A 24,903-nucleotide genomic window follows, 5' to 3' on the forward strand; every position below is an offset into this window, starting at 1 on the left:
ATGGAGTCTGCTAACCACACGGACCTGGATCCTTCTATCTTCTTTCTCCTGGGCATCCCAGGTCTAGAGCAGTTCCATACGTGGCTCTCACTTCCAGTGTGCTGTCTGGGCACAGCCACAATTGTGGGCAATATAACCATCTGGTTGTTGTTGCCACAGAGCCAGCCTTGCACAAACCTGTGTACCTCTTCCTGTGCATGCTCTCCACCATGGATTTGGCTGCCTCCTTCCCCACAGGGCCCAAGCTCCCAGCTATTCTCTGCTGTGGAGCTGGGCATATCTCTGCCTCTGCCTGCCTGGCGCAGATGTTTTTCATTCATGCCTTTTGCGTGATGGAGTCAACAGTGCTGCTGGCCATGGCCTTGATCGCTATGTGGCTATCTGCCACCCTCTCCGCTCTTCTACCATCCTCACTGACACCATCATTGCTCGCATTGGGGTGTTAGCTATGATGAGAGGCTCTCTGCTCATGCTTCCATGTCCTTTCCTCATTGGTCGTCTGAGCTTCTGCCCAAGCCGTGTGATCCCACACACCTACTGTGAGCATATGGCTGTGGTGAAGCTGGCCTGTGGAGACACCAGGCCTAACCGTGTACGGGCTGACAGCCGCACTGTTGGTCCTTGGGGTTGGTTTGTTCTGCATCGGTCTCTCCTACGCCCTCATCGCACAAGCTGCTCTTCGCCTCTCATCCCAAGAAGCCCGGTCCAAAGCCCTGGGCACCTGTGGCTCCCATGTCTGTGTCATCCTCATCTCTTACACACCAGCCCTCTTTTCTTTTTTCACACACCGCTTTGGCCACCATGTACCACTTCACATTCATATTCTTTTGGCTAATGTCTATCTGCTTTTTCCACCGGCTCTTAACCCTGTGGTATATGGAGTGAAGACCAGGGAGATTCGTGAAAGGGTTGTCAAGGTGTTTCAGTGGGGAAGGGGAACTGGGCTCAAGACATTTAAGTAACTATGGAGTATAGTGTCTCTATACAGAAAATGAAAAAAAAAAAAACCACATAATTTTGCAAGATTAAGAAATTCAGTATTTGAAACTGGAAAAATATTTAATGTTAGGACAAGATCCTCTGTAAATACTTTTATTCATTGATAACAACTATACATCATAGCATAAGGGGAGGTTTCTGTGCTTCTCTTTGATCAGGAGAAGTATAAACTTAAGAACATAATTCCATCCAGGTAGCATCTAGACACAGGAAAATCTTCTCCTGTCCTGGACAGGTTCTACTCAGTTCAGGAGGGTCTCTGCATGGCCACACTTCCTGGAGCTCATCCAGCACCCCAAGCATGTTGTTCAAATTCAGGCTGTGAAGTTCAAATTAACAGCATTGGGAAGGATCAGAAGATCAGACAACAAAGCCACAGCTAGAGACCAGCAAGGAAATTCTTAAGCTTCTCACAAATCTTGTTTTTCCCAGTTAGATCCTCAAGCGTGGACAACGAGTGAACTGTCAATCAACACAATATGAGTGAGCAGCTGTACAGAGCTTGAACTGAGACTATTTCAACAGCAAACAGCAGAACCTCTGTGGATGAGGGTACAGGCGAGGTCAGGACATACCTTCATTCCCAACTTCAAGCTCTCCTCTCACACACAGCACCTGTCTCCAGCTTCTAGGGAACCAATATTAATCCAAATGATCTTGGATATTATCCACAATAATATGTACTTATATGCCAGATGTCCTTACATCACTAGGAGGAACTTTGCAGAGTCAATGGCTCTTAACTCCTAAACTTGGGAAAAAAAAGTCATGAAATCAAACAAAACAGATTGAAACATCTTAGCTATTCTTTTATTCGCCCAATATTTATTAATCAATTTCTTTTTTTCTAAAGAAAAATGGGCAAGTTCAATCTTAGCTAACTGCATGTGGTAAAAGTTTCTTTTCAAAAATTTCTTTTGAGTTATTTTTATGTGTTCGGCTGTTGGAGCTGCATGTGTTTCTCTGCATCCCCTTAGTTCATTGCCTGTGGACACCAGAAGAGTGCTGGGACTCCCTGGGACTGGAGTTAGAGATGGCTGTGAGCCACACTACATGGGTGTTAGGGGAAAAGCCCAGGGTCTGTGCAAGAGCAGAAAGCTCTTGACCACCAAGCCACCTCTCCAGCCCCTATATCAGCGAAACTAGGATAGAAACTGGTCACTATTCACAGGAATCCTTCAGGTCTCCAAGAAGAGTGATGTCAAATGGTTGGTGTGTTATTACATGCCATTAAGAACAATCACCTTCAGGAAGGCCTAACCAATGCCTGGCCCAAGCAATGACCCACCTTATTGGATAGTGCCAACTCCTGACACTGCGGTCCATAGTCTGCTAAACCTGCAGACAGGAGACTGACGGAATTTTCCTCTGAGAGGTGCTGCTCATCAGTGCCTCAAAACAGATGCAGAGACTCACAGCCAAACATTAGACACTGCATAGGGCATCTTGTGGAAAAAATGGGAGGAAAGAGATAAGAACCTGGAGGTGATAGGAGCTCCACAAGAAGACCAACAGAGCCAACTAACCAGGGCTCAGAAGGGCTTGCTGAGACTGAAGCAACAATCAAGGACTATGCATGACCTGGACCTAGGCCCCCTGCAAAGATGTAGCAGATGGTTAGCTTAGGCCCCACGTGGGTCCTCCAGTAAGGGAAGTGGAGACTGCATTGGACACAGACTCACCTGTCAACTTTTTGATCACGTTTTCCTGGCAGGACTGCCTTGCCAGGCAATAGAGAAAGGACATTCTAAGTCTGGATGCAACTTGATGAGCTGGGGTGGATGGGAAAGGGAGCTCCCGTTTTCTGAGGAAAAGGGGAGAGAAAGGGGAGGGAGGGAGGGTAGGACTGGGAGAGGAGGAGGGTTGGAGCTATAATGAGGATATAAAGTGAATAAAAAAATTAAAAACAAAATAAATAATCACCTTTAAATTGAACCCATTGATAGACAGATTCTGCTTATAATCTTGTAGTTCTCTGTAGATGAGACAAAAGACTCCTGGACATTTACAGATTCTCCTGTCCTCAGAAAGCATCAGTCATGAAAGAGAACTGTCTTTTCAAAATTTCCATGTTTGAGAAAATAAGTATTGCTATTTTAATACTTCAAACAGGCAGAGAAAATGGTTTGCATGCACTTCAGTTAATGGCCATCTTTCAGGGAAAGAGAAACATCCTAGTCATGGGAAGACCAGGCAATGTGTGGGCTGCCAGTGGTTTTCGCTTTGCCTTTAGTCCTCAAATTGATAAAAACCTGAACATGATTTTAAGAATTATGTCCATGGACATGGTGGTACATGTCTCTAATCCTTGAGAAATGGAGGCTGTTAAATCACATGTTCAAGATCAGTTTGTGCTATATAGCAAGACTCTGTCTCAATTCTTACTCCCACTCTGAAAAGAAAAAAAAAAGTATGTACAATTCAAAATATGGCACTTCTTCAACCAAGACAGTTTTTCATTCTCCAAACTGACATTTTTCTGGCAATAAAGGCCCCAACCACATATCTGTAACTCTATAACCACCCTGCACTCTGTCTCAGATCTGTGGCTTAGGGACTTGGAGCCCTTCTGAATAAACTCCTGTAATGTACAGATAGGCAGGCCTCCTTGCTCATGACTTCTCACTTTAATGGGGTTCTCAAAGCTCTGTGTGTGTGGTTTCACTCACTGTATGTTTTATAATGATGCATTTTAATCACAAACAGCTGCCTTCTCCAACACCCTTCTCCATGCTTAAAAGCTACACTAATTTCTGTCCCATAGACTTAAATAAAATGATTCAAACAAACTACTTTAAATTCTAATCTTTGTACGAACTCTTGACATCTATAGCCACTATTTCTTCCTTTTTTGCTGTATTCACTTCATGTTATTTCCTTTTCTATTCAAGAAAGCTTAAAACACACCAGTGGAAGCTAATGCTGTCATCCACATATTGGGTTCACAATTTGTTTGTGCTCACTGGTAATTTTTCTATATAGCTCCTTTCCCCCTATTTCCCTTTGCCTTGCTCAGTGTGTGTGTGTGTGTGTGTGTGTGTGTGTGTGTGTGTGTATCAATCCTAGTCTTACACTTTTCACTAACCAAGTGTTTTGCCACTGAGTTATATTCTTAGCTTATAACCATTTAAAAAAATTGTAAGTAGATTATTCTCTCATATAGTACATCATAGCCACAGCTTCCCCTCCTTCCACTGCTCCCCACCCTGTCTCACTCTCCATTTCCTCTTTAGGAAGAACGGGATTCCAGGAGGCGGCAGCTAAACAGGACAAAACAAGATACAATATGACAAGGCAAAAGCCTCCAAACTGAAGCTGGGCAGGAGAACCCAACAGGAGGGAAAACGTCTAAAGAGCAGGCCAAATAGTTGGAGACACACCCTCTCCTACTGTTAGGAGTCCCACAAAAACACCAAGCTAACAGCCAGAACATAAACACAGAAGACCTGGTGCAGACCCGTGCTGGCCCCGTGCTGGCCCCGTGTTGGCCCCGTGTCTGCTGCTTCAGTTTCTGTGAGCCCATGTGAGCCCTGCTTAACTGCTTTGTTGGGCTCTGTTCTCCTGGTATTCTCCAAACCCTCTGCCTCGCAGTCTTTCCTCCCCTACATCCAAGGGGTTCCCTGGTCTCTGAAGGGGAAGACTGGATGGAAACTACCGGCTCTGACTCTCTTTCCTCTGTGGCCTGGTTAGGCTGCCCTCCTTGGGGAGGGGGTGATCAAAGAGCCAGCCACTGAGTTCATGTCAGAGACAGTTTCTGCTCCCCTTACTAAGGAACTCACTTAGAAACTGAGCAGCCTATGGGTTTCATCTGAGCAGGGGGTCTATGTCCTCTCCATGCTTGGTCCTTGATTGGAGTATCAGTCTCTGCAGGCCCCCTCTGGACATAGGTTTTTTTGGATCTGTTGTTCTCCTTGTGGGGATCCTGTCCCCTCCAGGTCTTTCTATCTCTCCCTTCTTCCATAAGGTTCCCTGCACTCTGCCCAAAGTTTGGCTATGAATCTCAGCATCTGCTTTGATACCCTGATGAGTAGAATCTCTCAGAGGCCCCCTATGGAAGGCTCCTGTCCTGTTCTGTGTCTTCTCCTACTTCTGATGTCCATACTTTTTGTCCTTCTGAATGAGTATATGCCATATGAGTCTTTCTGCTTCTTGGTTACCTCACTCAGAATGATTTTTTTCTAGTTCCATTCCATTTGCCTGCAAATTTCATGATTTCCTTGTTTTTAATTGCTGAGTAGTATTCCACCGTGTAAATATACCACAATTTCTGCATCCATTCTTCAGTTGAGGGACTTCTAGGTTGTTTCCAGATTCTGGCTATTATAAATAAAGCTGCTATGAACATAGCTGAGCTTGATGTATACTTGAGTGTCTTTTGGATATATGCCTAGCAGTGGTATAGCTGGGTCCTGAGGTAGCACTATTTCTAATTTTCTGAGAAAGGGCCAGATTGATTTCCAAAGTGGTTGCAGAAGATTGCATTCCCTCTAGTAATGGAGGAGAGTTCCCATTTTAGTAATAAAAACTTGATAGTATTGGCATAGAAGCAGACTGGTGGATCAATGGAATCGAATCGAAGACCCAGAAATAAACCCACACATCTACAGATACTTGATTTTTGACAAAGAAGCCAAAACCATACAATGGAAAAAAAAAAAAAAAGACAGCATCTTTAACAAATGATCTAACTGGATATCTACATGTAGAAAAATGCAAATAGATCCATATTTACCACCCTGCACAAAAGTAAAGACCCTTTTCTACACAAGTCTTTAAAGCTCTTCCTTTTGGTGACCAATGTGTTTAATTGGGGTTTTTCACAGAAATGTCTTTGTTGGAGTATGAGCAATGTTTTATGTATCAGTGGCGATACCACTTAAGAAATATCTCCACGCTGCTTTCAGCAACTAACCGCTCATAGATCCTGAGGGGAATGGTGCAGTTATTTGAACTCCTCATATGCAATGATAATTAAGTGTGTGTGTGTGTGTGTGTGTGTGTGTGTGTGTATGTGTGTGTGTGTGTGAAAGAGTGAGGCCTTGTGAGCTTCTCCCCTCTCTATGATGGAAGTTGACAGGCCCAGTCTTGTGTAGTTTACCGTAGCCAAGCTCCAAGTACAATGGGCATGTTCTGGACAGAGACACTGTTCTACAACATTTCATCTTCATCTGTTACATTCTTTTGGGCCCCCTCTTCTGAGACATCTAAGCCTTGTGAGGAGATGACACGGATGTTCATGGTTGAGCATTCAATAGTCACTTTCTCTCAGCACCGTGAGTAGTTATGATCCTCGCCAGTAACCACTGTCCAGTGCAAAACAAAGCCTCTCTGTCCAGAGCTGACATAAGCACTAATCCAGGAGCATAAACATAAATATTTAGAAGGCAGTTTGGGAGGCCCAAAATGGCAATTAAGCAAAGCAACAATGGTAACTTCTCCATTAGGGATATGTCTTCTTTAGTCATAGGCTTTTGACCAGACTTTAGCACCAGACATGACTTAGCTCCCATGGAGAAGGCCTCAAAGTCAACCAGAAAGTGGTGAGTAAGCCCCCATCAGTCATGCCACTATTTCTCCAGTGTATGCATGCTTCTTGAAAGGTTGGTAATGTAGCATTCAGGGTCTAGAGCTGAGTAAGACAGTTGGTGACAATTCCCCTTTAACAGCCTACATAACACCTTTTGGCACTGTTAAAGCTAACCACCACAGAGGAAGCCTATCGTCCAACTCCAGATTTGTTTTTCTGTCCTGCAACCAAAGCATTATCACCTCTATATTTTAATTGAGTTTATTAAAATAATTTTTATACTAATCACAACTATGTTCTTGACCCTTGCTTCTTCTGTTTCAACTAGAAGTTGATGTTTACCGTAAAACCGTGACCAGTAGTCATTTCTAATTGAAGTGCTTACAGTGTATTGTATTATTGATCCTATTTTCTTAAATTGTTTACCTTATTTCCTTAGCAACTGGAAAGTTGTTAAGTTCTTGACTATGTTTATATCTTTTAGTGTTTTTTCCCCTGTGTTTTCTTCTAACAATTTCAGAGGCTCAGATCTTTCAACAAGGTCTTTGGTTAATTTTGATATTTTTATAAGATAAAAAGTATGGATCTGTGTAAATCCTCTGCAAGTAGATATCCAATTTTCTCTGAACCTTTTACTGAAGAGGTTGCATTTAGTCCAATATGTATTCCTAACACAAGTGTTTATAGGTATTTGAGTTTGTTTTTAGATTCTTTCTTCTATTGCTTTTGTCTATGTCTTTTTTTGTGTGTGTGTGCCTCACTGGGTTCTTTTGCTTTAAAACATTATATACGTTTTATATAAATTTAATGTTAATTCCCTTATTCCCACTATCCAACAGTTTTTAGGAGAATGAAATTAATGTGTTAGTTATTGATCAGTTTATACATGTCATGTTTTACAAACACACCAAAAACTTTATTTTTGAATGAATGAATGCTTTCTTTAAAAACTATCTAAAGAAGCATTCTAATCACATATTTTACAGTCCTTTAAATTTTTATGCTTCAGGACAATTAAGAAGTTCCTCCAATAGGATCATTTTGGTTCCCTGAAGGAAAATGCTTTCTTTTTTCCTATTTATGCAAGGTATCAGGTTACATTAATAGAAAACATGTCTCTGAATTAGCCTCCTCGTTACACTTTAGGGAGTTAACACCACAGGAATTCAGCTTTCTCTGTCTGTCGTTCTCCCTTGTGCCTCCGATGGGGCCCTATTATCCCTAGGTTCTTGAATTGGCGATATTTCCCATAAATTCGGTAAGTATGTAATTTCTGTCCTACACTCAGATAAGAAGACATCTTCATCACATGTTAAGTTGTCTTTATCAAAATGCTGTATTCTTCAATGGGAAACTCCTTCCATTGCTAAGATTCCAAGCTGTGAGGTTCCGCTCATAATGACAGTAAGTTATCCCTCTTCATTAAGTCTTATTGGTTAAACCTTTGCCCATACAGTGCTTTGTTTCAAGCTCAATATTCTTCAGCAACTTCTGGCAAAAGCAATCAACACTCCTCTTTATCATGGCAGGTGACATAGGTTTGTAAGGCTTTTGAGAAAAGGGTTAGGGGCAAATTTAGAAAAGACCAGGCTGGTATGGAACAGAAGTTAGTTTTAAGTGAAAAAACAAAAAACAAAACAAAACAAAACCCTCCATGTTATCTTCAATATTTACATTTCAAACATTTTTTTGATGGAAGAAGCACATTTTATGTCTTTTAGAATTTAATTGTTGAAAGGTAAAAATGCTTTCTTATGACTTCAAACTCATAGTCTTAATTGCATAACAGAAATACTACATAAAGAAAAGTTTTAAAAGAAAGTGGTGAATATAGGATTATTTAGTCTTAAAAAAGAAGAAATTTTAGAATTGGTGGCAACACAGATAGGATCAGAGAACATCATGCTAAATGAAATAATCTCTGCACAGGAAGACCACAGCATAGGACATCTCCCAGGCAGAGTCCAAAACAATTGTATTCAGAGGGCAGTGAGGAATCAATCAGCGCTGGAAGGAAGAAGGATGATGGCCCAGGAAGGAAGCTCTGAGTCAGCAGTAGGCATGGTCTTGTCTTTTTAAGTCAATTCTATAGAATCCTGAATAGAGCTGGTCATTGAGAGCTGTGCATCTCAATATTGCTAACAGAAAACATTTTCTATAAAAATATGCATAAAATATTTTGGGTGAAGGATATATTTATCAACTAAATTTAATAATTACATAGTATTAAAAATTAAAATGCCACTTGGATACTGAGCTACCATGGGTTACATCCGAGCAGAGGTTCGAGGTTATATCCATACATGGTTCTTGGTTGGAGATCCTATCAGTGGACTTGGAAAAGAGCATGGAGGAGATGAGGGAGGGAGGGGGGTGGGGGGGGGATGAGAGAGGGACTACAGCTGGGATACAGAGTTAATAAACTGTAACTAATATCAAAAAATAAAAATTTAATTAAAAAATTAAAATGCCACATAATGAAAATAAATAAGTAGAATGTATATCTTCAAAAGGAAATAAAACGAGAGTCTATCAAATATAAAAGGCTCTGTGACCTGAGGTGGGAAGAAATGAATGAGGGTCTCAGAGAAATGTCAGGTCTTGTACATGCACATGGGTCCGACACTTCCAAACTCTCAAGATGTGGATACCGGGGCCGAGCGTCTTTGAAATGCTCATCTATGACCTCAGAGTAAAACTAGCCTATTTCTAAGCCTGTTTGCATTTTTTATTCATTAAATTATGGTGTGGCTAGACCGAGATTACTTTCTGTCATGTTGCATTCATTATAAACAGACACTAGGGAGTATCTTTTTATTGAACTATGGAAGCTATGAGAAGTATCTGGAAGAATTTTGTGGTTAATAATTGTTTCTTAGAACTGGTGGCACGGTTCAGCAGGTGAAGGTGCCTGATGACCCCAGCTTCATCTCCAGAACCCACAAAGCGGAAGGAAGGCTGGAATTGATTCCTGAAGGCTGAATTCCAACCACCAAGCATGAACTGTGACAATTGTGTGCCCCACCCACACATAAACACACACACACACAAATGCAATAACAGATCCACAACAAATAATTGTTTATTTTTTGTCGGTGATACCATAGGGGAAAATATTTTCTTTCAACTTTTTATTCTATCTCTAAAATTACTGTATCTGGAGTAAACCTATATTTAGTATAACTAAATTGCTAACATTCTTCCTTAAAGATGCTTTAAAACGTTAGAACATAACTTTATAGATAGTATGTGTGTGTGTAGGTGTGTATGTGTGTGTGTAAGGGACAGGCTTTTCATCCATATGGTGGGCAAAAAAGCTAAAGAACATGATAAGCAACAGAATCTGAAGAAATATGACTTTATTTTTACCAGGATTTTAAGTACCTCTCTCTAGCTTCTTCAGTATGATGGATGTGGCTTGTCCATGAGATGGAACATGATTTTTGACCCCTAGTTATAAGATTCAGTGTCATGGGCCCCCACCACCAAGTTGTGTGTAAAATACTGCACTGTGTACTTGAGCAACTGGGTATGAATCTCATATTAAATGTTTCTGATATAATAATAGAAACATCATTATGTGTGCTTAAATGCTGCTTTTATAGATCTACTAAACTCAACTAACTAGAAGTATTAAGGAGTATTTCCATTAGATCACTAGATGGCGAATTAAGGTAAAAGATTCAGCTATGATTATTTAGTTTGCTTAACATAATTCTTTTGCAGTCTCCTTGCTTGTTTGTATACAAAGTAGACTACATACTAACATATATTTATCTCCTAAACCCCAGCAAGTTTATTTCTGCAAATCTTTACATGATTATGGTAATGCTTTTGTATAAAAGGCTGAATAAAATATGAATGGGTAGCTACATAACCATGCTTAGTTTATTTACAAACTTAAATTTCCCATAATTACATGCTAAAATTCTAGCGATTGTTATCAGTGAATAAACAACTTAGTAGAGCAATGATAAGAAAGATACAATAAGAACAAGGCACTCACTCACTTCTGTGTTTCTGAAGAGGTGAAGAAAAGTTTAGATGCTACAGTTTCATTTGTGTGATAACAGTGCCTGGCATAAAAAACAGATTTTTTTTTAAAATATTTACTCTGGAATTTCCCTAGTGAGTCAAATTGTGAACTGTAATAACTTTCATCGGTGGCAAGAATAAATTCCTGGGCTGTGTATTATGGCAAGGCTCTCTACTGTTGATTCACACTCCCAGCCCATTAACAGGAAGCACTGCGGTAAGATACTGTCTATAACAGCCGTTCTGCCTTCTCACTGAACTGTGCCTCATGGCGATGCCTTTAAAACATCCTCTAGAGATACCCATTGCAGAGCTTGTCTTTCTGAGATGACTCTATTTTTTTAAGTTTTTTTAATTTTTTATTTTTTGTAGCTCGATTTTGAGACCATTTCTTTCCTAATCAGTTCCAGCTCTTGTTTCAAACCTTGGGTCTTCAAATCGCTGTTCATCTTTTCTACTTCCTGGTTTGATCAGGGTGGATCCAAATATTTCACAACTTGCCAAGTTTCCACCTTTAAGTTATTAGCTAGAAAAGTTCTACTTCTTTAGATTGTAACTGTACATTTAGTAATTTCAAAGACTCAGAGTTGTTTTTACTTATTTTGTCCAAATTGTTCTTCAAAACTTCTCTACCAATGCAAAGCTCTTGGTAAGCATGATGGACATTCATTGCTTCTTGTACCACAGTGTTTGCTTTTTTATCTGAGCTCTGGAAAGTTTTATTTCCCCAAGCCTTTATTCTTTTCTTTAAGAAAGAGTTCTCTTTTTCTTCATCCTAAAGCTGCTTCTTGATGTCTCCAGACACAGTGACAAGGCAAAACGTGAGGCAACAGACCCAGCTCCCAAATTAATTGCTAGTGAAGTCTTTGCGTCTCTTTTGCGGGCTTCTTCATGATTCAGAACAGACATCATCTTGCACTAGTGTATCCGTGACAGCCTGAACCCAGGTTACATAGGTCAGAGGTCTCCCCAGATTAAGCTTGCCACATGATAATATGCAGCACACACACTGGGAACTGAAGACAGAAATTCTCATTTACATCTAGAGATCCAAGTATGGGTCAAATTATTAAGAAAACAAAAAACTACAAGTGCTGTCAAGAAAGTCTGCCCCCCAGGAGGATTTTCTGAAGACCTTAGTAAAAGGAAAGAAATTCCATTTGATGAATTTCGCTCAACAAATGGCAAATGACAAAGCTGTTTGTCATCCTGAATCTTCCCCTTTACCAGGAGTTATGAAATTTTTCACTGGACAAGCAAAACCAAACAGCTTTTCAGTCACGGACAGATAACGGGAGGTCAAGGCCTAACTTTGCAGGAATGTAGCTCCTACAGCAGAAATTCTCTGTAAGGTGACTCTCCAGTATTCCCGAACAGTGCTAGATCTTCTAAGAGAGCACTTGGGGACCTCAGGACATTCCAAAAAAACGTTACCGTTTCCCAGTCTGTCACCTTTGCATTGCTTTAGTCAACACAAGCAGAGCTGTGTTCATAAAAGTTAATTCTGAAGCTCATCGGGATCTGATGATGAGGACACAGCTCCTTTTCGTGGCTCTCCCAAGAGAGTATTCAAACTTGAAGTGGACTTTGGCTAAAATACTGCCCAGTTCTTCAGTGTGTTTATTTGCACACACAGACACACACACAACATCATGTAGCTGACTTTCAGTATGAAGTAGAACCCTCACCTCCATGTTCTAAAAACCAGATTTATGACATACAAATTAATATTAACTAATTATCTTGTGTTTCAACAAGACAACTGTGCCTTTAATAACAGTTATGTGTTTTTGCTTTTCAAATTAAGAATGGAAATGAAAATTTTAGATGTGGTTTTATAAAGTATGTGAAATGCCTAAATGCCTATTTATTAAATAAAAATAAACCATCAATATAAGAGAAAAACATCATTTAATGATGCTTATGCTCAGAGAAAGCAACACTGAAAACCTCATCTTTTCCTTTCCTCTCAGGAAAATGTCTGCATCCCTCAAAGACTTCAACAGTTCCAAGTTCCAGGTGTCTGAGTTCATTCTGATGGGATTCCCAGGCATCCACAGCTGGCAGCACTGGCTGTCCCTGCCGTTGACCTTGCTCTATCTCTCAGCAATAGGGACAAATGTCCTCATTCTTGTCATCATCTATCAGGACCCTTCCCTGAAGCAGCCCATGTATCTTTTCCTGGGCATCCTCTCTGTGGTGGACATGGGCCTTGCCACCACCATCATGCCTAAGATTCTGGCCATCTTCTGGTTTGATGCCAAGGTCATTAGCCTCCCTGAGTGTTTTGCTCAGATTTATGCCATTCACTGCTTTGTAGGTATGGAGTCCGGTATCTTCCTCTGCATGGCTTTTGACAGATATGTAGCTATTTGTTATCCTCTCCGCTATTCGTCAGTTGTCACCAACTCCTTGATCTTAAAAGCCACAGTGTTTATGGTGCTGAGAAATGGCTTGTTCGTCATCCCCGTGCCCGTGCTTGCAGCCCAGAGGAACTACTGTTCCAGAAATGAAATTGATCATTGCCTGTGCTCTAACCTTGGTGTCACAAGCCTGGCTTGTGATGACAGGTGGCCGAATAGCATTTGCCAGTTAATCCTGGCATGGCTTGGAATGGGGAGTGACCTGGGTCTCATAATATTGTCATATATTTTGATTCTGCGCTCTGTACTGAGACTCAACTCCGCTGAGGCTGTTTCTAAGGCTCTGAGTACTTGCAGCTCCCACCTCATCCTGATCCTCTTCTTCTACACTGTTGTCGTAGTGATCTCAGTAACTCACTTGGCAGAGACCAAGACCACTTTGATCCCAGTTTTGCTCAACGTGATGCACAATGTCATCCCTCCTTCCCTCAACCCTATTGTGTATGCACTTAGGACCAAAGAACTCAGGCGGGGCTTTCAAAAGGTGCTCTGTTGGGGTTTACAAAAGAAATGAAAAGTCTTCTCCAGGATGGGAGTGGACTTCAGCTTCAGCATCTCCTAAACATATGGTGGCATTCTAGACATCATGATGGGGGGGAGTGGACATGCCCTCGAGAGTCCCTTGTCATGATTTTTTTTTTTTTGCACAAATAATTATGAAAACTTAAATGAAAAAAAAAGAAAAAAATTCTTTCACAATTATTCCAAAATTGACAAAGGCTAAATAAATATATTCAAGAATATGGAAAGACCTTCCACAAGGCCAGCCAAATGGTATTCCAAGCAGAATAGTGATTTTTATATATGACCTGAAGTGAAACAATAAATGTGTGCCTTACAGGACATGCTTGCACTTTGCTGGCCGGATGCTGGAGCAAAGTCAGCCTGCCTAATTGTCACCACCCTAGGAGTTCGTGATGCCGAGGCAGAGGAAACACTTACAACCTCCCTGGCCTGGCTGTGGGAGAGCGCCAGGCGGCCCAAGAGCAGGTGGCCAGCACGGACAAGTAAATTCACTGATATGTGGTTGCTGTCCGCTTACCTCTCCATATTTGCTCTCTGTCCTTCTGTAAAGCCCACTGTCGAGAGACTTGACTTTCAACTCTCCTGAGTCAAGGTCCCCATGTTGGGACACTCAGGTGGGCTGAATTATTTTAGATGATTTCTTCTTGCACCCCCAGCCTTCCTCCACACCACGTTCCTGATAGGATATGTCTCTTGTGACACTTCTCAGGTGTCCGTCTGCTATAGAACGTGTGTCTACCTTTTTTTTTTTTTCACTTACCTTCTCATTGAGACAAAGGAAATAAAGAACTTCTGCTACTGGTTAGTGAGGAATATGTGCTCTTCTGTTAAGCCATGTACTGTCATTTCTCTTGTGTATGTGTCTGTGGACCCACGTACCTGCATGTGTAAAGGAGGGGCTGGGAAAAGGGGAGCTGCCCCTCCTCCCCCACAACGGACAGTATTCTCGGCTTTTGTGCATGCACCCATGCTTAGATCCAGGGCCTTCCCTTAAAAACACTGAAATAACTACGGAATGCTTATTTACATGGAGGGAAGAAAACATACTTAAAGAGGCCGACATTCCACGGAGAGCACAGAAACTTGAAAAATAGTCCTTTTAGTGTGAAATGATATTTAAAATTATTTACCCATGCTCCATGTCTTCGAGAAAAACTTAAGTTCTTATGATGGTGTAATTTCAGGTTTACAGCAAGATTGCAGGACTAGAACGAGAAATGCCTTGCTGTGCATGGTGGTGTATGAACCCAGCTCCAGGGAGGCAGAGTCAGTCAGTTTGGATTCAAGGCCAGCAGCAAGTTCTGATCCACCAAGGCTACATCATAAGACTCTCTCAAACAAGCAAGTAAACAAACAAACAAAAAAAATTATATTTACAGAGATTCATCAAATATTTATTTCATGCCCAAGTTTTAAGTTATCTTCTTTACATGTGTATGTATGCGTATGTATTATTTTTCTGATCTATCTAAAATAAATTCTGTTCATTTTTAAACACTTCGCTGTGTATATGAACTGATAAAAATCGGATCTCAAATCTAGGTATGCTAATAAATTGGTGGAATTTCCATGGACTTAACTGACAACATTTCTGAGGGCAATCATATGTATTTGAATTAATAGTGCTCTAGGGAATTAGGGAACTGGGAGCCATCCGGCTGCTCCAGACACCTATTCAGAGTTCCCTTCACAAAGCCAGGCAGAAAGGGCCCGTGGATCTCCTGTTCTTTGGGGCCTGTCTAGTCAAGGACAGTCCTCCGTGATGAGCAGCCTCAAGTCTGGGCGCTGGGGATTCAGGGGAGAAGGGAAGCCTCGCCGGTAGGCTGTACACGGCCTGCAGAATCAGCTCAGGACTCCTGTGAATTCCTTCTCGTTTAATCTCCACGATCCAAGCAGTTATTGATACCGGTATATCACGGTTACTGGTGTGCTAGCTCCTGCCTCAAGATTCCCATCATGACCCGGTCCTCACATGCCTATGTGTCAAGCACCTCCTATGACTCCGTCACTCTGATTTTTATGTTGCGTGGGTTGTTTGTCTTCCCAGTATTGCTGGGAAAGTGCAGATGGCTTCTCTTCAAGAAGTCCTTCCTGAAAACTACAATTTCTCTTCAAACCTTCAGCATCAGGAACACACACACACACACACACACACACACAGAGAGAGAGAGAGAGAGAGAGAGAGAGTCCTATGTGCCTTTGGGATCCTGGGCACTGGATTTTAGTTCTGCCACAGTTGCTAAAGAACTTGTAGCAGCTCTCCATCGAGCTGTGAACTTCCAGCTGGACAGACTTGTGGGAATTCTCCACATTGTTCCATGGCAGATAGTCATTGTTTTCAAAACAAAACAAAACAAAGCAAACAAACAAACAAAAAAGAGCGGAAGTGCAGAACCCCACTTCTGCACTCCAAATACTTAAGTTGGAAATGGAGTTTGGGAGCAAATGGAGAACTTGGGATTCAATAATTTTCCTCTGGGATGAGAAACGAATATGAAATATGATTAGAAATATTAAATATAAAACTTTTTTCTACAATGATGCTAAACTTATAAAAACAACCAACCAGTTCTTATAAAAACAAAGGAGGCAGGTGAAAATGCCCTCTTGTTATGGTCTATGGTAATACAAGATTTTTCAAGGACACTTACACACAATTTTATTTAAAAATATCACAGATAGTAAGTACACTAGAAGGCAGTTTTTTCCAACACATCCAGACTCAACCTACTTGTGGACCTGAGGGAATGAGGACACAATTACCGCACCATTTCGCAAACAAACTTGTCTAAGAGGCTCCTGTCCTCCTCCCCTGGGCCCTTCAGTCGGGGGGGGGGGGGGGGCTGGAGGAGTGGCGTCCTCCTCGTCTTGTGGGTGTGGCCGAAGCTCCTCAGTGGCCACGCTGCCCAGCCTGGTCCTCGGGGTTCAGTAAGCACCACTTATACTTTGGACAGGGGACGTCCCTGGTGCGTGGGAACGGCTGGAGCTGCGTGGGGGCAGCAGAAGTGCCCGGATACAAGTGAGGCTTCGGGCTTCATAGGCAGCACAGTGGTGGCCGGGCTCACGGTGGCGCAGGTGGCACTGGGCCGGTCTGAGCCATCCTTTGGCCGCGGTGGGGCCGGTCATCCCGGTCTTGCTGCGCGTCCCGAGTAGCCGGTGAGCTGCGGGTGGGTGGTCTGCTCCCGCCCCCTGCAGCTCCGGCGCGTTCCCAGGTTAGGTGAGAAGACCTCGGGCGACGGGAGACCACAGGCGCCGGGGTGCAGGGGGCGGGGGGGCCGGGATCCAGTGCCGCAGAAGTCACAGCAGCTGGGGCGCGGGGGGCCGGGTGCAGGCGCCACCTCTGGCAGCTCCAGGGTCAGGCGGGTCGCGGGGCACCACAGAGCGAAGGCTCAGGGGTTGCGGTGGGGAAAAGAGGGCCAGTGCCCAGGCCCTGCATCCACACGAGCTGCATGACAACAAGCCTTTTGGTCCTCGTTGGTGCGGACTGCCTGGGGCTCAGCGTGACCAGTGCTTCTCCAGGCTGCGCTCCCGGCTTTGGATGGAGAAGATAGAGAAGAAAGTCAGGATGGGTTCAGTCAGTTTCCTGGTTTGTGTCCCAGGAGGAGATGCTCATGGGCTTGACCGGAAACTGCCTGGTAGCTCATGTGCCCAGCCTGGAAGGCTTTACCGAAATATAACTTCTGTTTTATATGGATCCCCTCCCCAAGAAACTAATTAAAATGGGTTCCATTTTTTATGATTATAAAAAACAAAAATGTGAAAGGGCAGAGAGTATAGATGAAACAATAAATATCAAAGATGACAACACTTTATTGGAAAATACATGTTAAATGGAGACAGATAACAGAGGCAAAGACTTGATAACCTTTAGGAAGAGAGTAATACTAACTGCGTATGTACAATGTATGCATATTGAAGCATGTATATGAAACATATATGATATACTTAAGAGGCGTGGGAAATCTCAGAGGAAAGTAAGTCAGGGGATTTGTAGCAAGAGGACGCTTCAGGATGCTATTGTTTATTTTGTAGAAAAAATAAATCAAAGGACTCACCATCCTAGGCACCATTAGCTGCTCTTGGCCTATGACCATACATACAATTTGGAAACAAAATTTATCATAGTTTAGTACGTTAAAAGACAATAATGAGAAAGCATGAAGCATGAGAAAATTTAATAAAAGATTTCATTGATTTGTGAGACACTAAGATCTACTGGGAAATAAATCACCCAACTATTTTCAGAATCCTTTGAACTGAGCATCAGTAACTAATGATAAACATCAGTGACTGAGTAAGAAGAATGTTAAAAGTCTCTCCTAAGTGTTTAATGATCTCTGAAACGATGAAATCATTTCTTTCTTTCCTTCCTTCCTTCTTCCCTCCTTCCCTCCTTCCTCCCTCCCTCTTTCTTCCTTCCTTCCTTCCTTCCTTCCTTCCTTCCTTCCTTCCTTCCTTCCTTCCTTCCTTCTTTTCTTTCTTCCTTTCTCTCTCTCCCCTTCCTCCCTCTCTTTCTCTCTTTCTTCCTCCCTTTCTTCCTTCCTTTCATTCTTTCTTTCCATCCTTCCTCCCTCCCTTTCTTTCTTTCTTTCTTTCTTTCTTTCTTTCTTTCTTTCTTTCTCTCTCTCTCTCTCTTTCTTTTTTTCTTTCTTCTTTTGTCTTACAGTATATTCCAAACTGGACTTGAACTCTCCTGCCTCACTCTCACCGATTCTGGTATTATAGGCATGCAGCCAACATGTTTAGACCAAACTACTTTTTAAGAACATATCTAGTAAGACATGTATTGTTATTCACAATTGAGCAAGGCACTCTAAAAAAAGGCCCCTTTAAAAAAGTTATAATAGAATACAGTGTATTAATCTACAAGGATGAAAATGTATCTTTCAAAAATTCAGAGTAAAAATCTGATCAACCATGATTTCCTGAATGACTCAATTATTTAATAATAAGTAACAACACAAACAAAATTATTCATCTGGTTGATTGAACATTAAAATGTATTGTACAGTTTTTAAAAGCAGAAGAGAGCTATTAATAGTAATTACAACCTATATATTTTTTTGTTCTTTCTTTAGAGAAACCTACCTAGTTTTAAGCAATTGAATTATGGAACTCGCCTGGTCATGTTAGCGCAGAATAACACAGAGGTGACCCCAGCTTCCTTCGTTCTGAATGGGATCCCGGGCCTGGAAGACATGCACGTCTGGATTTCCTTCCCCTTCTGTTCCATGTATGCAGTGGCTATGGTGGGGAACTGTGGGCTCCTCTACCTCATCTTCTTTGAGGACTCCTTACACAGACCCATGTACTACTTTTTAGCGATGCTTTCTCTCACAGACCTTGTCATGTGCTCTAGTACAATCCCGAAAGCCCTCTGCATCTTCTGGTTCCATCTCAAGGAAATTGGATTTGACGACTGTCTGGTCCAGATGTTCTTCATCCACACCTTCACGGGGATGGAGTCTGGGGTGCTCATGCTCATGGCTCTGGATCGCTACGTAGCCATCTGCTACCCTCTGCGTTACTCCACCATCCTCACCAACCCTGTCATTGCCAAGGTTGGGTTTGCCACCTTCCTAAGGGGGGTGCTGCTAATTATTCCATTCACATTTCTTACTAAGCGCCTGCCCTATTGTAGAGGAAATATAATAAACCACACCTACTGTGACCACATGTCGGTAGCCAAGTTGTCATGTGGCAGTGTTCAGATCAATGCCATCTATGGCCTGATGGTGGCCCTCTTGATTGGGGGCTTTGACATCCTGTGCATCTCAGTCTCCTACACCATGATCCTGAGGGCAGTGGTCAGCCTGTCCTCAGCAGACGCCCGGCAGAAGGCCTTCAGCACCTGCACTGCCCACATCTGCGCCATTGTTTTCTCCTATAGCCCAGCCTTCTTCTCCTTCTTTTCCCACCGCTTTGGGGGCCACACCATCCCTCCATCTTGCCACATCATTGTGGCCAACATTTACCTGCTTTTGCCTCCCACGATGAACCCTGTTGTTTATGGAGTGAAGACCAAGCAGATTCGAGACTGTGTCATAAGGATTCTTTCAGGGTCTAGGGGTTCCAAAACCCATGGCATACCCAAGCTTTGCTAGGGTAACAGAGAATTACTTCTAATTGCTTGTTTAGGCAGGAGCTGACAGAATAAGGCACTAAAAACTAGACCTTGCTAAATGTTGTATTCCTCAACATTCCTGGGAGGCCCACCAGTCTTTCTATAACTCTAGCTTCTCACTCTTTGGAAGAACTAATCAACTGGAGAGACAACGTTTCATTGACAAAACCTAATGAAACATGAGTAAAGCATAAGGATGTTGAATCTTATTTTAATATATCAAATGTAATTTTTATAATATAGTATATTTAATGTTTCATTAGTTGAGCTGATTCTTACAAGGAAAGTAAACACAATCTTTATTCTTACTATTCTTTGTCCAGCAGTAAAGAAAAGATTCTTTCTCTCAAAATAGTCATCAAATTTCATTCATTCATTCCACAAATACTTTTATACTGTATCACATTTAATGGCCTGTAAGATGACACTATCTTTAAAATAGTTGCTGGAGACTGTTACAGAGATACAGAACTCGTCAAAAGGTACTATAGGATGTCCAAACCCAGTGAGGCAACTAAATTGGAACTTATATACCTAAAGCTCAGGAAAAATAATAGACAAATAAGAAGGAATATTATTAGAAGAGGAGGGCACCTGCTGCTAGATGGTACCTTCTGGAGAGAACGGGAAGCTGCTCCTATGAAAGCCCAACAGTGTGATCGCCTAAAACAAGATCTTCACAATGACATCGCCAGTGGACATTCCACAGTGAATGTGGGAAATTTCACAAGGCTATACCTCACACGAAGAACTACTAGAGGACAGTGGATTCTGAGAGAGGAGACTAAGTTTTCCTTAGGAGCTATCCCCCTAATTCATTATCCAAGTGGTCAGCCTAAAACATGTACATAGTCAGCAACACTAAATGGACGTGGTGATGTAATGTATATTAATATATAATGTACATATGCATTTATGCATAATTAAAGAAGAGTTCATAAATTTGAGGTGGGATGGAGACAGGAGAGGAGAGGGGTTATAGAAAGGAATGGAAATGATGTAAATAAAGTGTAATGTGTGAAATTCGCACATGTATAAAATTATTTAAAAACTTGGGATATGGCTTCCTTGGTAAAGTGCCTTGTCATGCAATCACAAGAATTCTGTGATCCTCAGAGCTAACGTAAAACAGCCAGGGGTAGTGGCATGAGCATGCAGTCGCGGCTTTCAGGAGCTGGAAACGAGGATGCTGTGACTCACTGGCCAGGCAGTCTACTCTGATTGGGACACCCATGGATCAGCAAGTCTCTCCACCCTCATCAAGGAAGCTAGGTGGCAACTGACACGACTGGCCACTAAACGGGGAAGAAGCTTGGCAGGCTTACCCTAGTTTGCAAAAGTACCTTTTCCACTCTCAGATCCACCACAAGGCTCAGAGATTTTCACCGACGACTGTACGGAAGGATTGCGAGAAATGGTGCATGCACATAGGCACTCATGGGAACTGTGACAGCATGCAGAAGAGCTATGCACACCCAAACCAGGCGAAATATCATCATGGGTGGGGAAGATGGGCACAGAATCACACCATGAGCTGAGGAGCTATTGAAATTTGCTGGCTTGTGGGAGAGGGAGAGTAAGTTTTCCTTAAACTTGCAGGCCCATCACACTTCAGGGTAGGCAGCATTTCTTTCTTTCTTTCTTTCTTTCTTTCTTTCTTTCTTTCTTTCTTTCTTTCTTTCTTTCTTTCTTTTCAGGACAAAGATACAGTTGAGCTCTTTTAAACTGTTAGTAACATATGGAAAATACATATTTTAAAAGAGTGAACCTGTATAGCATTCATCTGCTCATTCAGGTAATGATGTATATATTTCATTTATTTTTTATTTATTACAATTGATTCACTTTATATCCCGACTCTAGCCCCCTCCCCTCACCCATCCCAACCCCGTCCTTTCTCCCTCTCCTCCCATGCCCCTTCCCCAGTCCACTGATAGGGCAAGTGGTACTTATCAGGAGTATTTTACATCAACCAGAAAACTTGGTTCTTTTATGTTTGTAGCTACACCATGATTTCTTAAAGAGATCTCATTGGTGAAAAATATCATTGCCTTGGAAGGGGAGACAGCATTTCAAGGGTAGTTGGACAGCATGAAGATGACTGGATTGTTTTCTGTTTGCCATTTTAAAAAAAGAAAGAAGCAGTCACAAAATTGCGTGGGTAGGGAGGTGAAGGTGGAGGGGGTGAATCTGAGAGCAGTTGGGGAAAAGGAGTTGAATATTATCAAAATTCAAGGCCACTAGATAAAAGAAAATTGAAATAACTCCCTATATCCTATCAGACTAGCATGGATTAAAGCTGGATATCAACAACAACAACAGAAAAAAACAGAAAGCCTACAAACTCATGGAAATTGAAAACTCTCTACTGAAGGAAAAATGGGTCAAGATAGAAAATAAGAAAAAAAATTAAACACTTTCTAAAACTGAATAAAAAGGAATACCCAAGATGCCTAAACTTAAGGAGCACAATGGAGGAAGTTCTAAGAGGGAAAGTCATAACACTAAGTGTCTACACAAAACAAAACAAAACAAAACAAAACTAAACAAAACAACAAAACACTGGGGAGATCTACTAGCTACTTAACAGCACACCCAAAAGCTCTAGAGAAAAATGAAGAAATCACACTCAAAGGCGCAATGGCAAGAAACAATCAATCTCAGGGCTGAAGTCAACAAAACACAAAGAGAAAAAGACAAAGAATCAATGAAACAAAGAGTTGGTTCTTTGAGAAAATCAACAAGATCAACAAACCCTTATCCAAATTAACTAAAAGCAGAGAGAGAATATCCAAAGTCAGAAATGAAAAGGTCTTCATCACAAAAGACACTGAGGAAATCTACAAATCATAAGGACATTCCTTAAAAACCTGCACTCCACCAAACTGGATTTTTTTCCTCAAATATATAACACCAGTTAATTAAGTTAAATCGAGATCAGACAAGAAATTTAAACAGACCTATAACCCTTTGTAAAGTAGAAACAATCACTAACAGTCTCCCAACCAAAAAAACCCTCAGAGTCAGATGGTTTTAGCACAGAATTTTACCAGGCTTTCAGAGAAGAGTTAATGCCAATATTCCTCAAAGTATTCCACAAAATAAAAACAAAAGGAACATTGCCTAGATTATTTTATGAGGCAACAGTTACCCAAACCACATAAAAGACCCAACAATGGAGGAGACAGAATCCCAACCGGCAATCTTGTGTCATCAAATGAACTTCCAGTACTGGTACTGTGTTACATACGATTGAGTTGTTGGCCAAAGGATTTCTTGGGAATCGACAAACAATCCAAGCTCTTGCCAAGCCAAAGGTTACCCTCTGAGAACTGACATAAAGAGCCCATTGCTGAATATAACACCCATAAAACTCATTGAATATGAAGAGGTCCAGCTGGTCCTTCCAGAGAGCCTTTATCTCTATGTTGTACTCTTTGGTGTTGGAAGTTACTCTGCAGGCTACCAAAAGGAAAACACAAACACCAACACAGCTGCAACTCCTTAGATCTATGATCTGTCCTATGATCTGTTTATTTGACGGATAGTGCAAGGGCAATGGTGGCACAAAGCTTTTGTGAATAACCAACCAGTATTGGATTTGACTTAAAGCTCATTCCATGAGATGGATCCAATATCCAACACTGCATGGGTGATCATGAATCTCAGACTAGATAGTACAAAAATATAGGGTAATACAAAATACTACTGGTCTAAAAGAAAGTAACAATAAAATTACTCCTGAGGATATTGTGCTCTATTCAGGGGTAAGAGCCTTATTCAGCCATTATCAGAGAAGCTTTCTCCTGCATCAGATGGGAACATAGACCTACAGGCACATATTACACACATGCCCGAGAGAGAGAGAGAGACATTGGAACACACATCTCTTAACGAGATGTCTCCAAATCTCTCCCATCAGTGCTCAGGGAACCTTGCAGAAGAGGAACCAGAAACAGCGTAAGAGTCAGAGAGGGCAGAGGACACCAGGAAAATAAGGCCCTCCACATCAGCCGAGGAAGGTTCACATGAACTCAAAGACTGAAGCAGCAAGCTTGGGGCTGACACAGTTGTGCTAGATCCTCTAAGTATATAGTACAGCTTTCAGTTTATTATTTTTAAGGATCTCCTGAGTGTGTCAATGATTTGGTCTCTGGTTTTTGTGCCTTCTCTTGGGGTTGACTTGTCTTGTCCAATCTTGATGTGATAAAGTTTTCATTTTATCTTATCATATTTTATTTTGTTATGATTTGTTGCTATGTCCTAGCATCCTGTGTGAGTGTATTTGGATGGGAGGGAAGATAGTGAAGAGCTGGGAGGAGTAGAGGAAGGGGACACTGTTATCAGAATATATTATATGAGAAAATAAACTATTTTTAATAAAAGGAAAAGATCCAGTGCATAAAATTCTGTAAGAATTTATTAACACACACCTTTTAAAAAAAAATAAAGAGAAAAATTGCTGAAGGGCTGGGAATCAGTGGTAGAGTGTTTGCCAGCATGTGCGGTGCACTGGGGCTTGGTCCTCAGAAGGGTAAAAAGGAGAAGGCAGTTAGACTTTGGTAGTAGTTTCATTCACTATGTGGAACCTTCAGACAGCGATGTAATAACTTTTCATCCTCCAACCTAGTAAATCCTCCTACTTCCTTCGGTCTTCTTTAGCAAGACTTCTTTTTTTTTTTTTTTTTCTGGATTCTCCAAAATGTTATTTATTTATTTTTTTAATTTTTTATTAATTACACTTTATTCATTTTGTACCCCCCCATAAGCCCCTCCCTCCTCCCCTGCCGATCCCACCCTCCCTCCCCTTTCTGCATGCATGCCCCTCCCCAAGTCCACTGATAGGGGAGGTTCTCCTCTTCTTTCTGATCTTAGTCTATCAGTTCTCATCAAAAGTGGCTGCATTGTCCTCTACTGTGGCCTGGTAAGGCTGTTCCCCCCTCAGGGGGAGGTGATCAACAAGCAGGCCAATCAGATTATGTCAGAGGCAGTCCCTCTTCCCATTACTATGTAACCCACTTGGACACTGAACTGCCATGGGCTACATCTGTGCAGGGGTTCTAGGTTATCTCCAGAATAGTCCTTGGTTGGAGTATGAGTCTCTAGGAAGTTCCCTGTGTTCAAATTATCTTGTTCTGTTGCTCTCCTTGTGGAGTTCCCATCCCCTCCAGCTCTTACTATTTCCCACTTTTACATAAAATTCCATTCACTCTGCCCATCAGTTGCAAGACTTCTTTTTAAGTTCCTTTTAGCAATGTGTTACAGTTTGT

The 24,903-nt window shown here is 41.7% G+C and overlaps 3 protein-coding genes and 1 pseudogene across 3 annotated transcripts; 3 read left to right on the plus strand and 1 right to left on the minus strand.

Annotated features, from left to right (window-relative positions):
• LOC129688713 (olfactory receptor 52P1-like) lies at positions 1-962 on the plus strand. Its single transcript, XM_055623678.1, is given in 4 exon segments — positions 1-136; positions 139-360; positions 363-591; positions 593-962. Coding segments are annotated over 4 exon segments (957 nt in total).
• A 9,950-nt stretch (positions 963-10,912) lies between these two features.
• Positions 10,913-12,255, minus strand: LOC129688744 (5-azacytidine-induced protein 2-like; annotated as a pseudogene).
• Positions 12,256-12,535: 280 nt separating this feature from the next.
• LOC129688611 (olfactory receptor 56B1) lies at positions 12,536-13,498 on the plus strand. The gene has a single exon (XM_055623551.1). It carries the CDS (start codon positions 12,539-12,541, stop codon positions 13,496-13,498), a length of 960 nt encoding a protein of 319 aa, XP_055479526.1. The 5' UTR covers positions 12,536-12,538.
• Positions 13,499-18,635: 5,137 nt separating this feature from the next.
• On the plus strand, positions 18,636-19,613 carry LOC129688745 (olfactory receptor 52N4). The gene has a single exon (XM_055623706.1). It carries the CDS (start codon positions 18,636-18,638, stop codon positions 19,611-19,613), a length of 978 nt encoding a protein of 325 aa, XP_055479681.1.
• Positions 19,614-24,903: the final 5,290 nt, after the last annotated feature.

The sequence above is a fragment of the Psammomys obesus genome, unplaced genomic scaffold, assembly GCF_907164565.1.
Source record: "Psammomys obesus unplaced genomic scaffold, mPsaObe1.curated_primary_1811, whole genome shotgun sequence".
Lineage (NCBI taxonomy): Eukaryota > Metazoa > Chordata > Mammalia > Rodentia > Muridae > Psammomys > Psammomys obesus.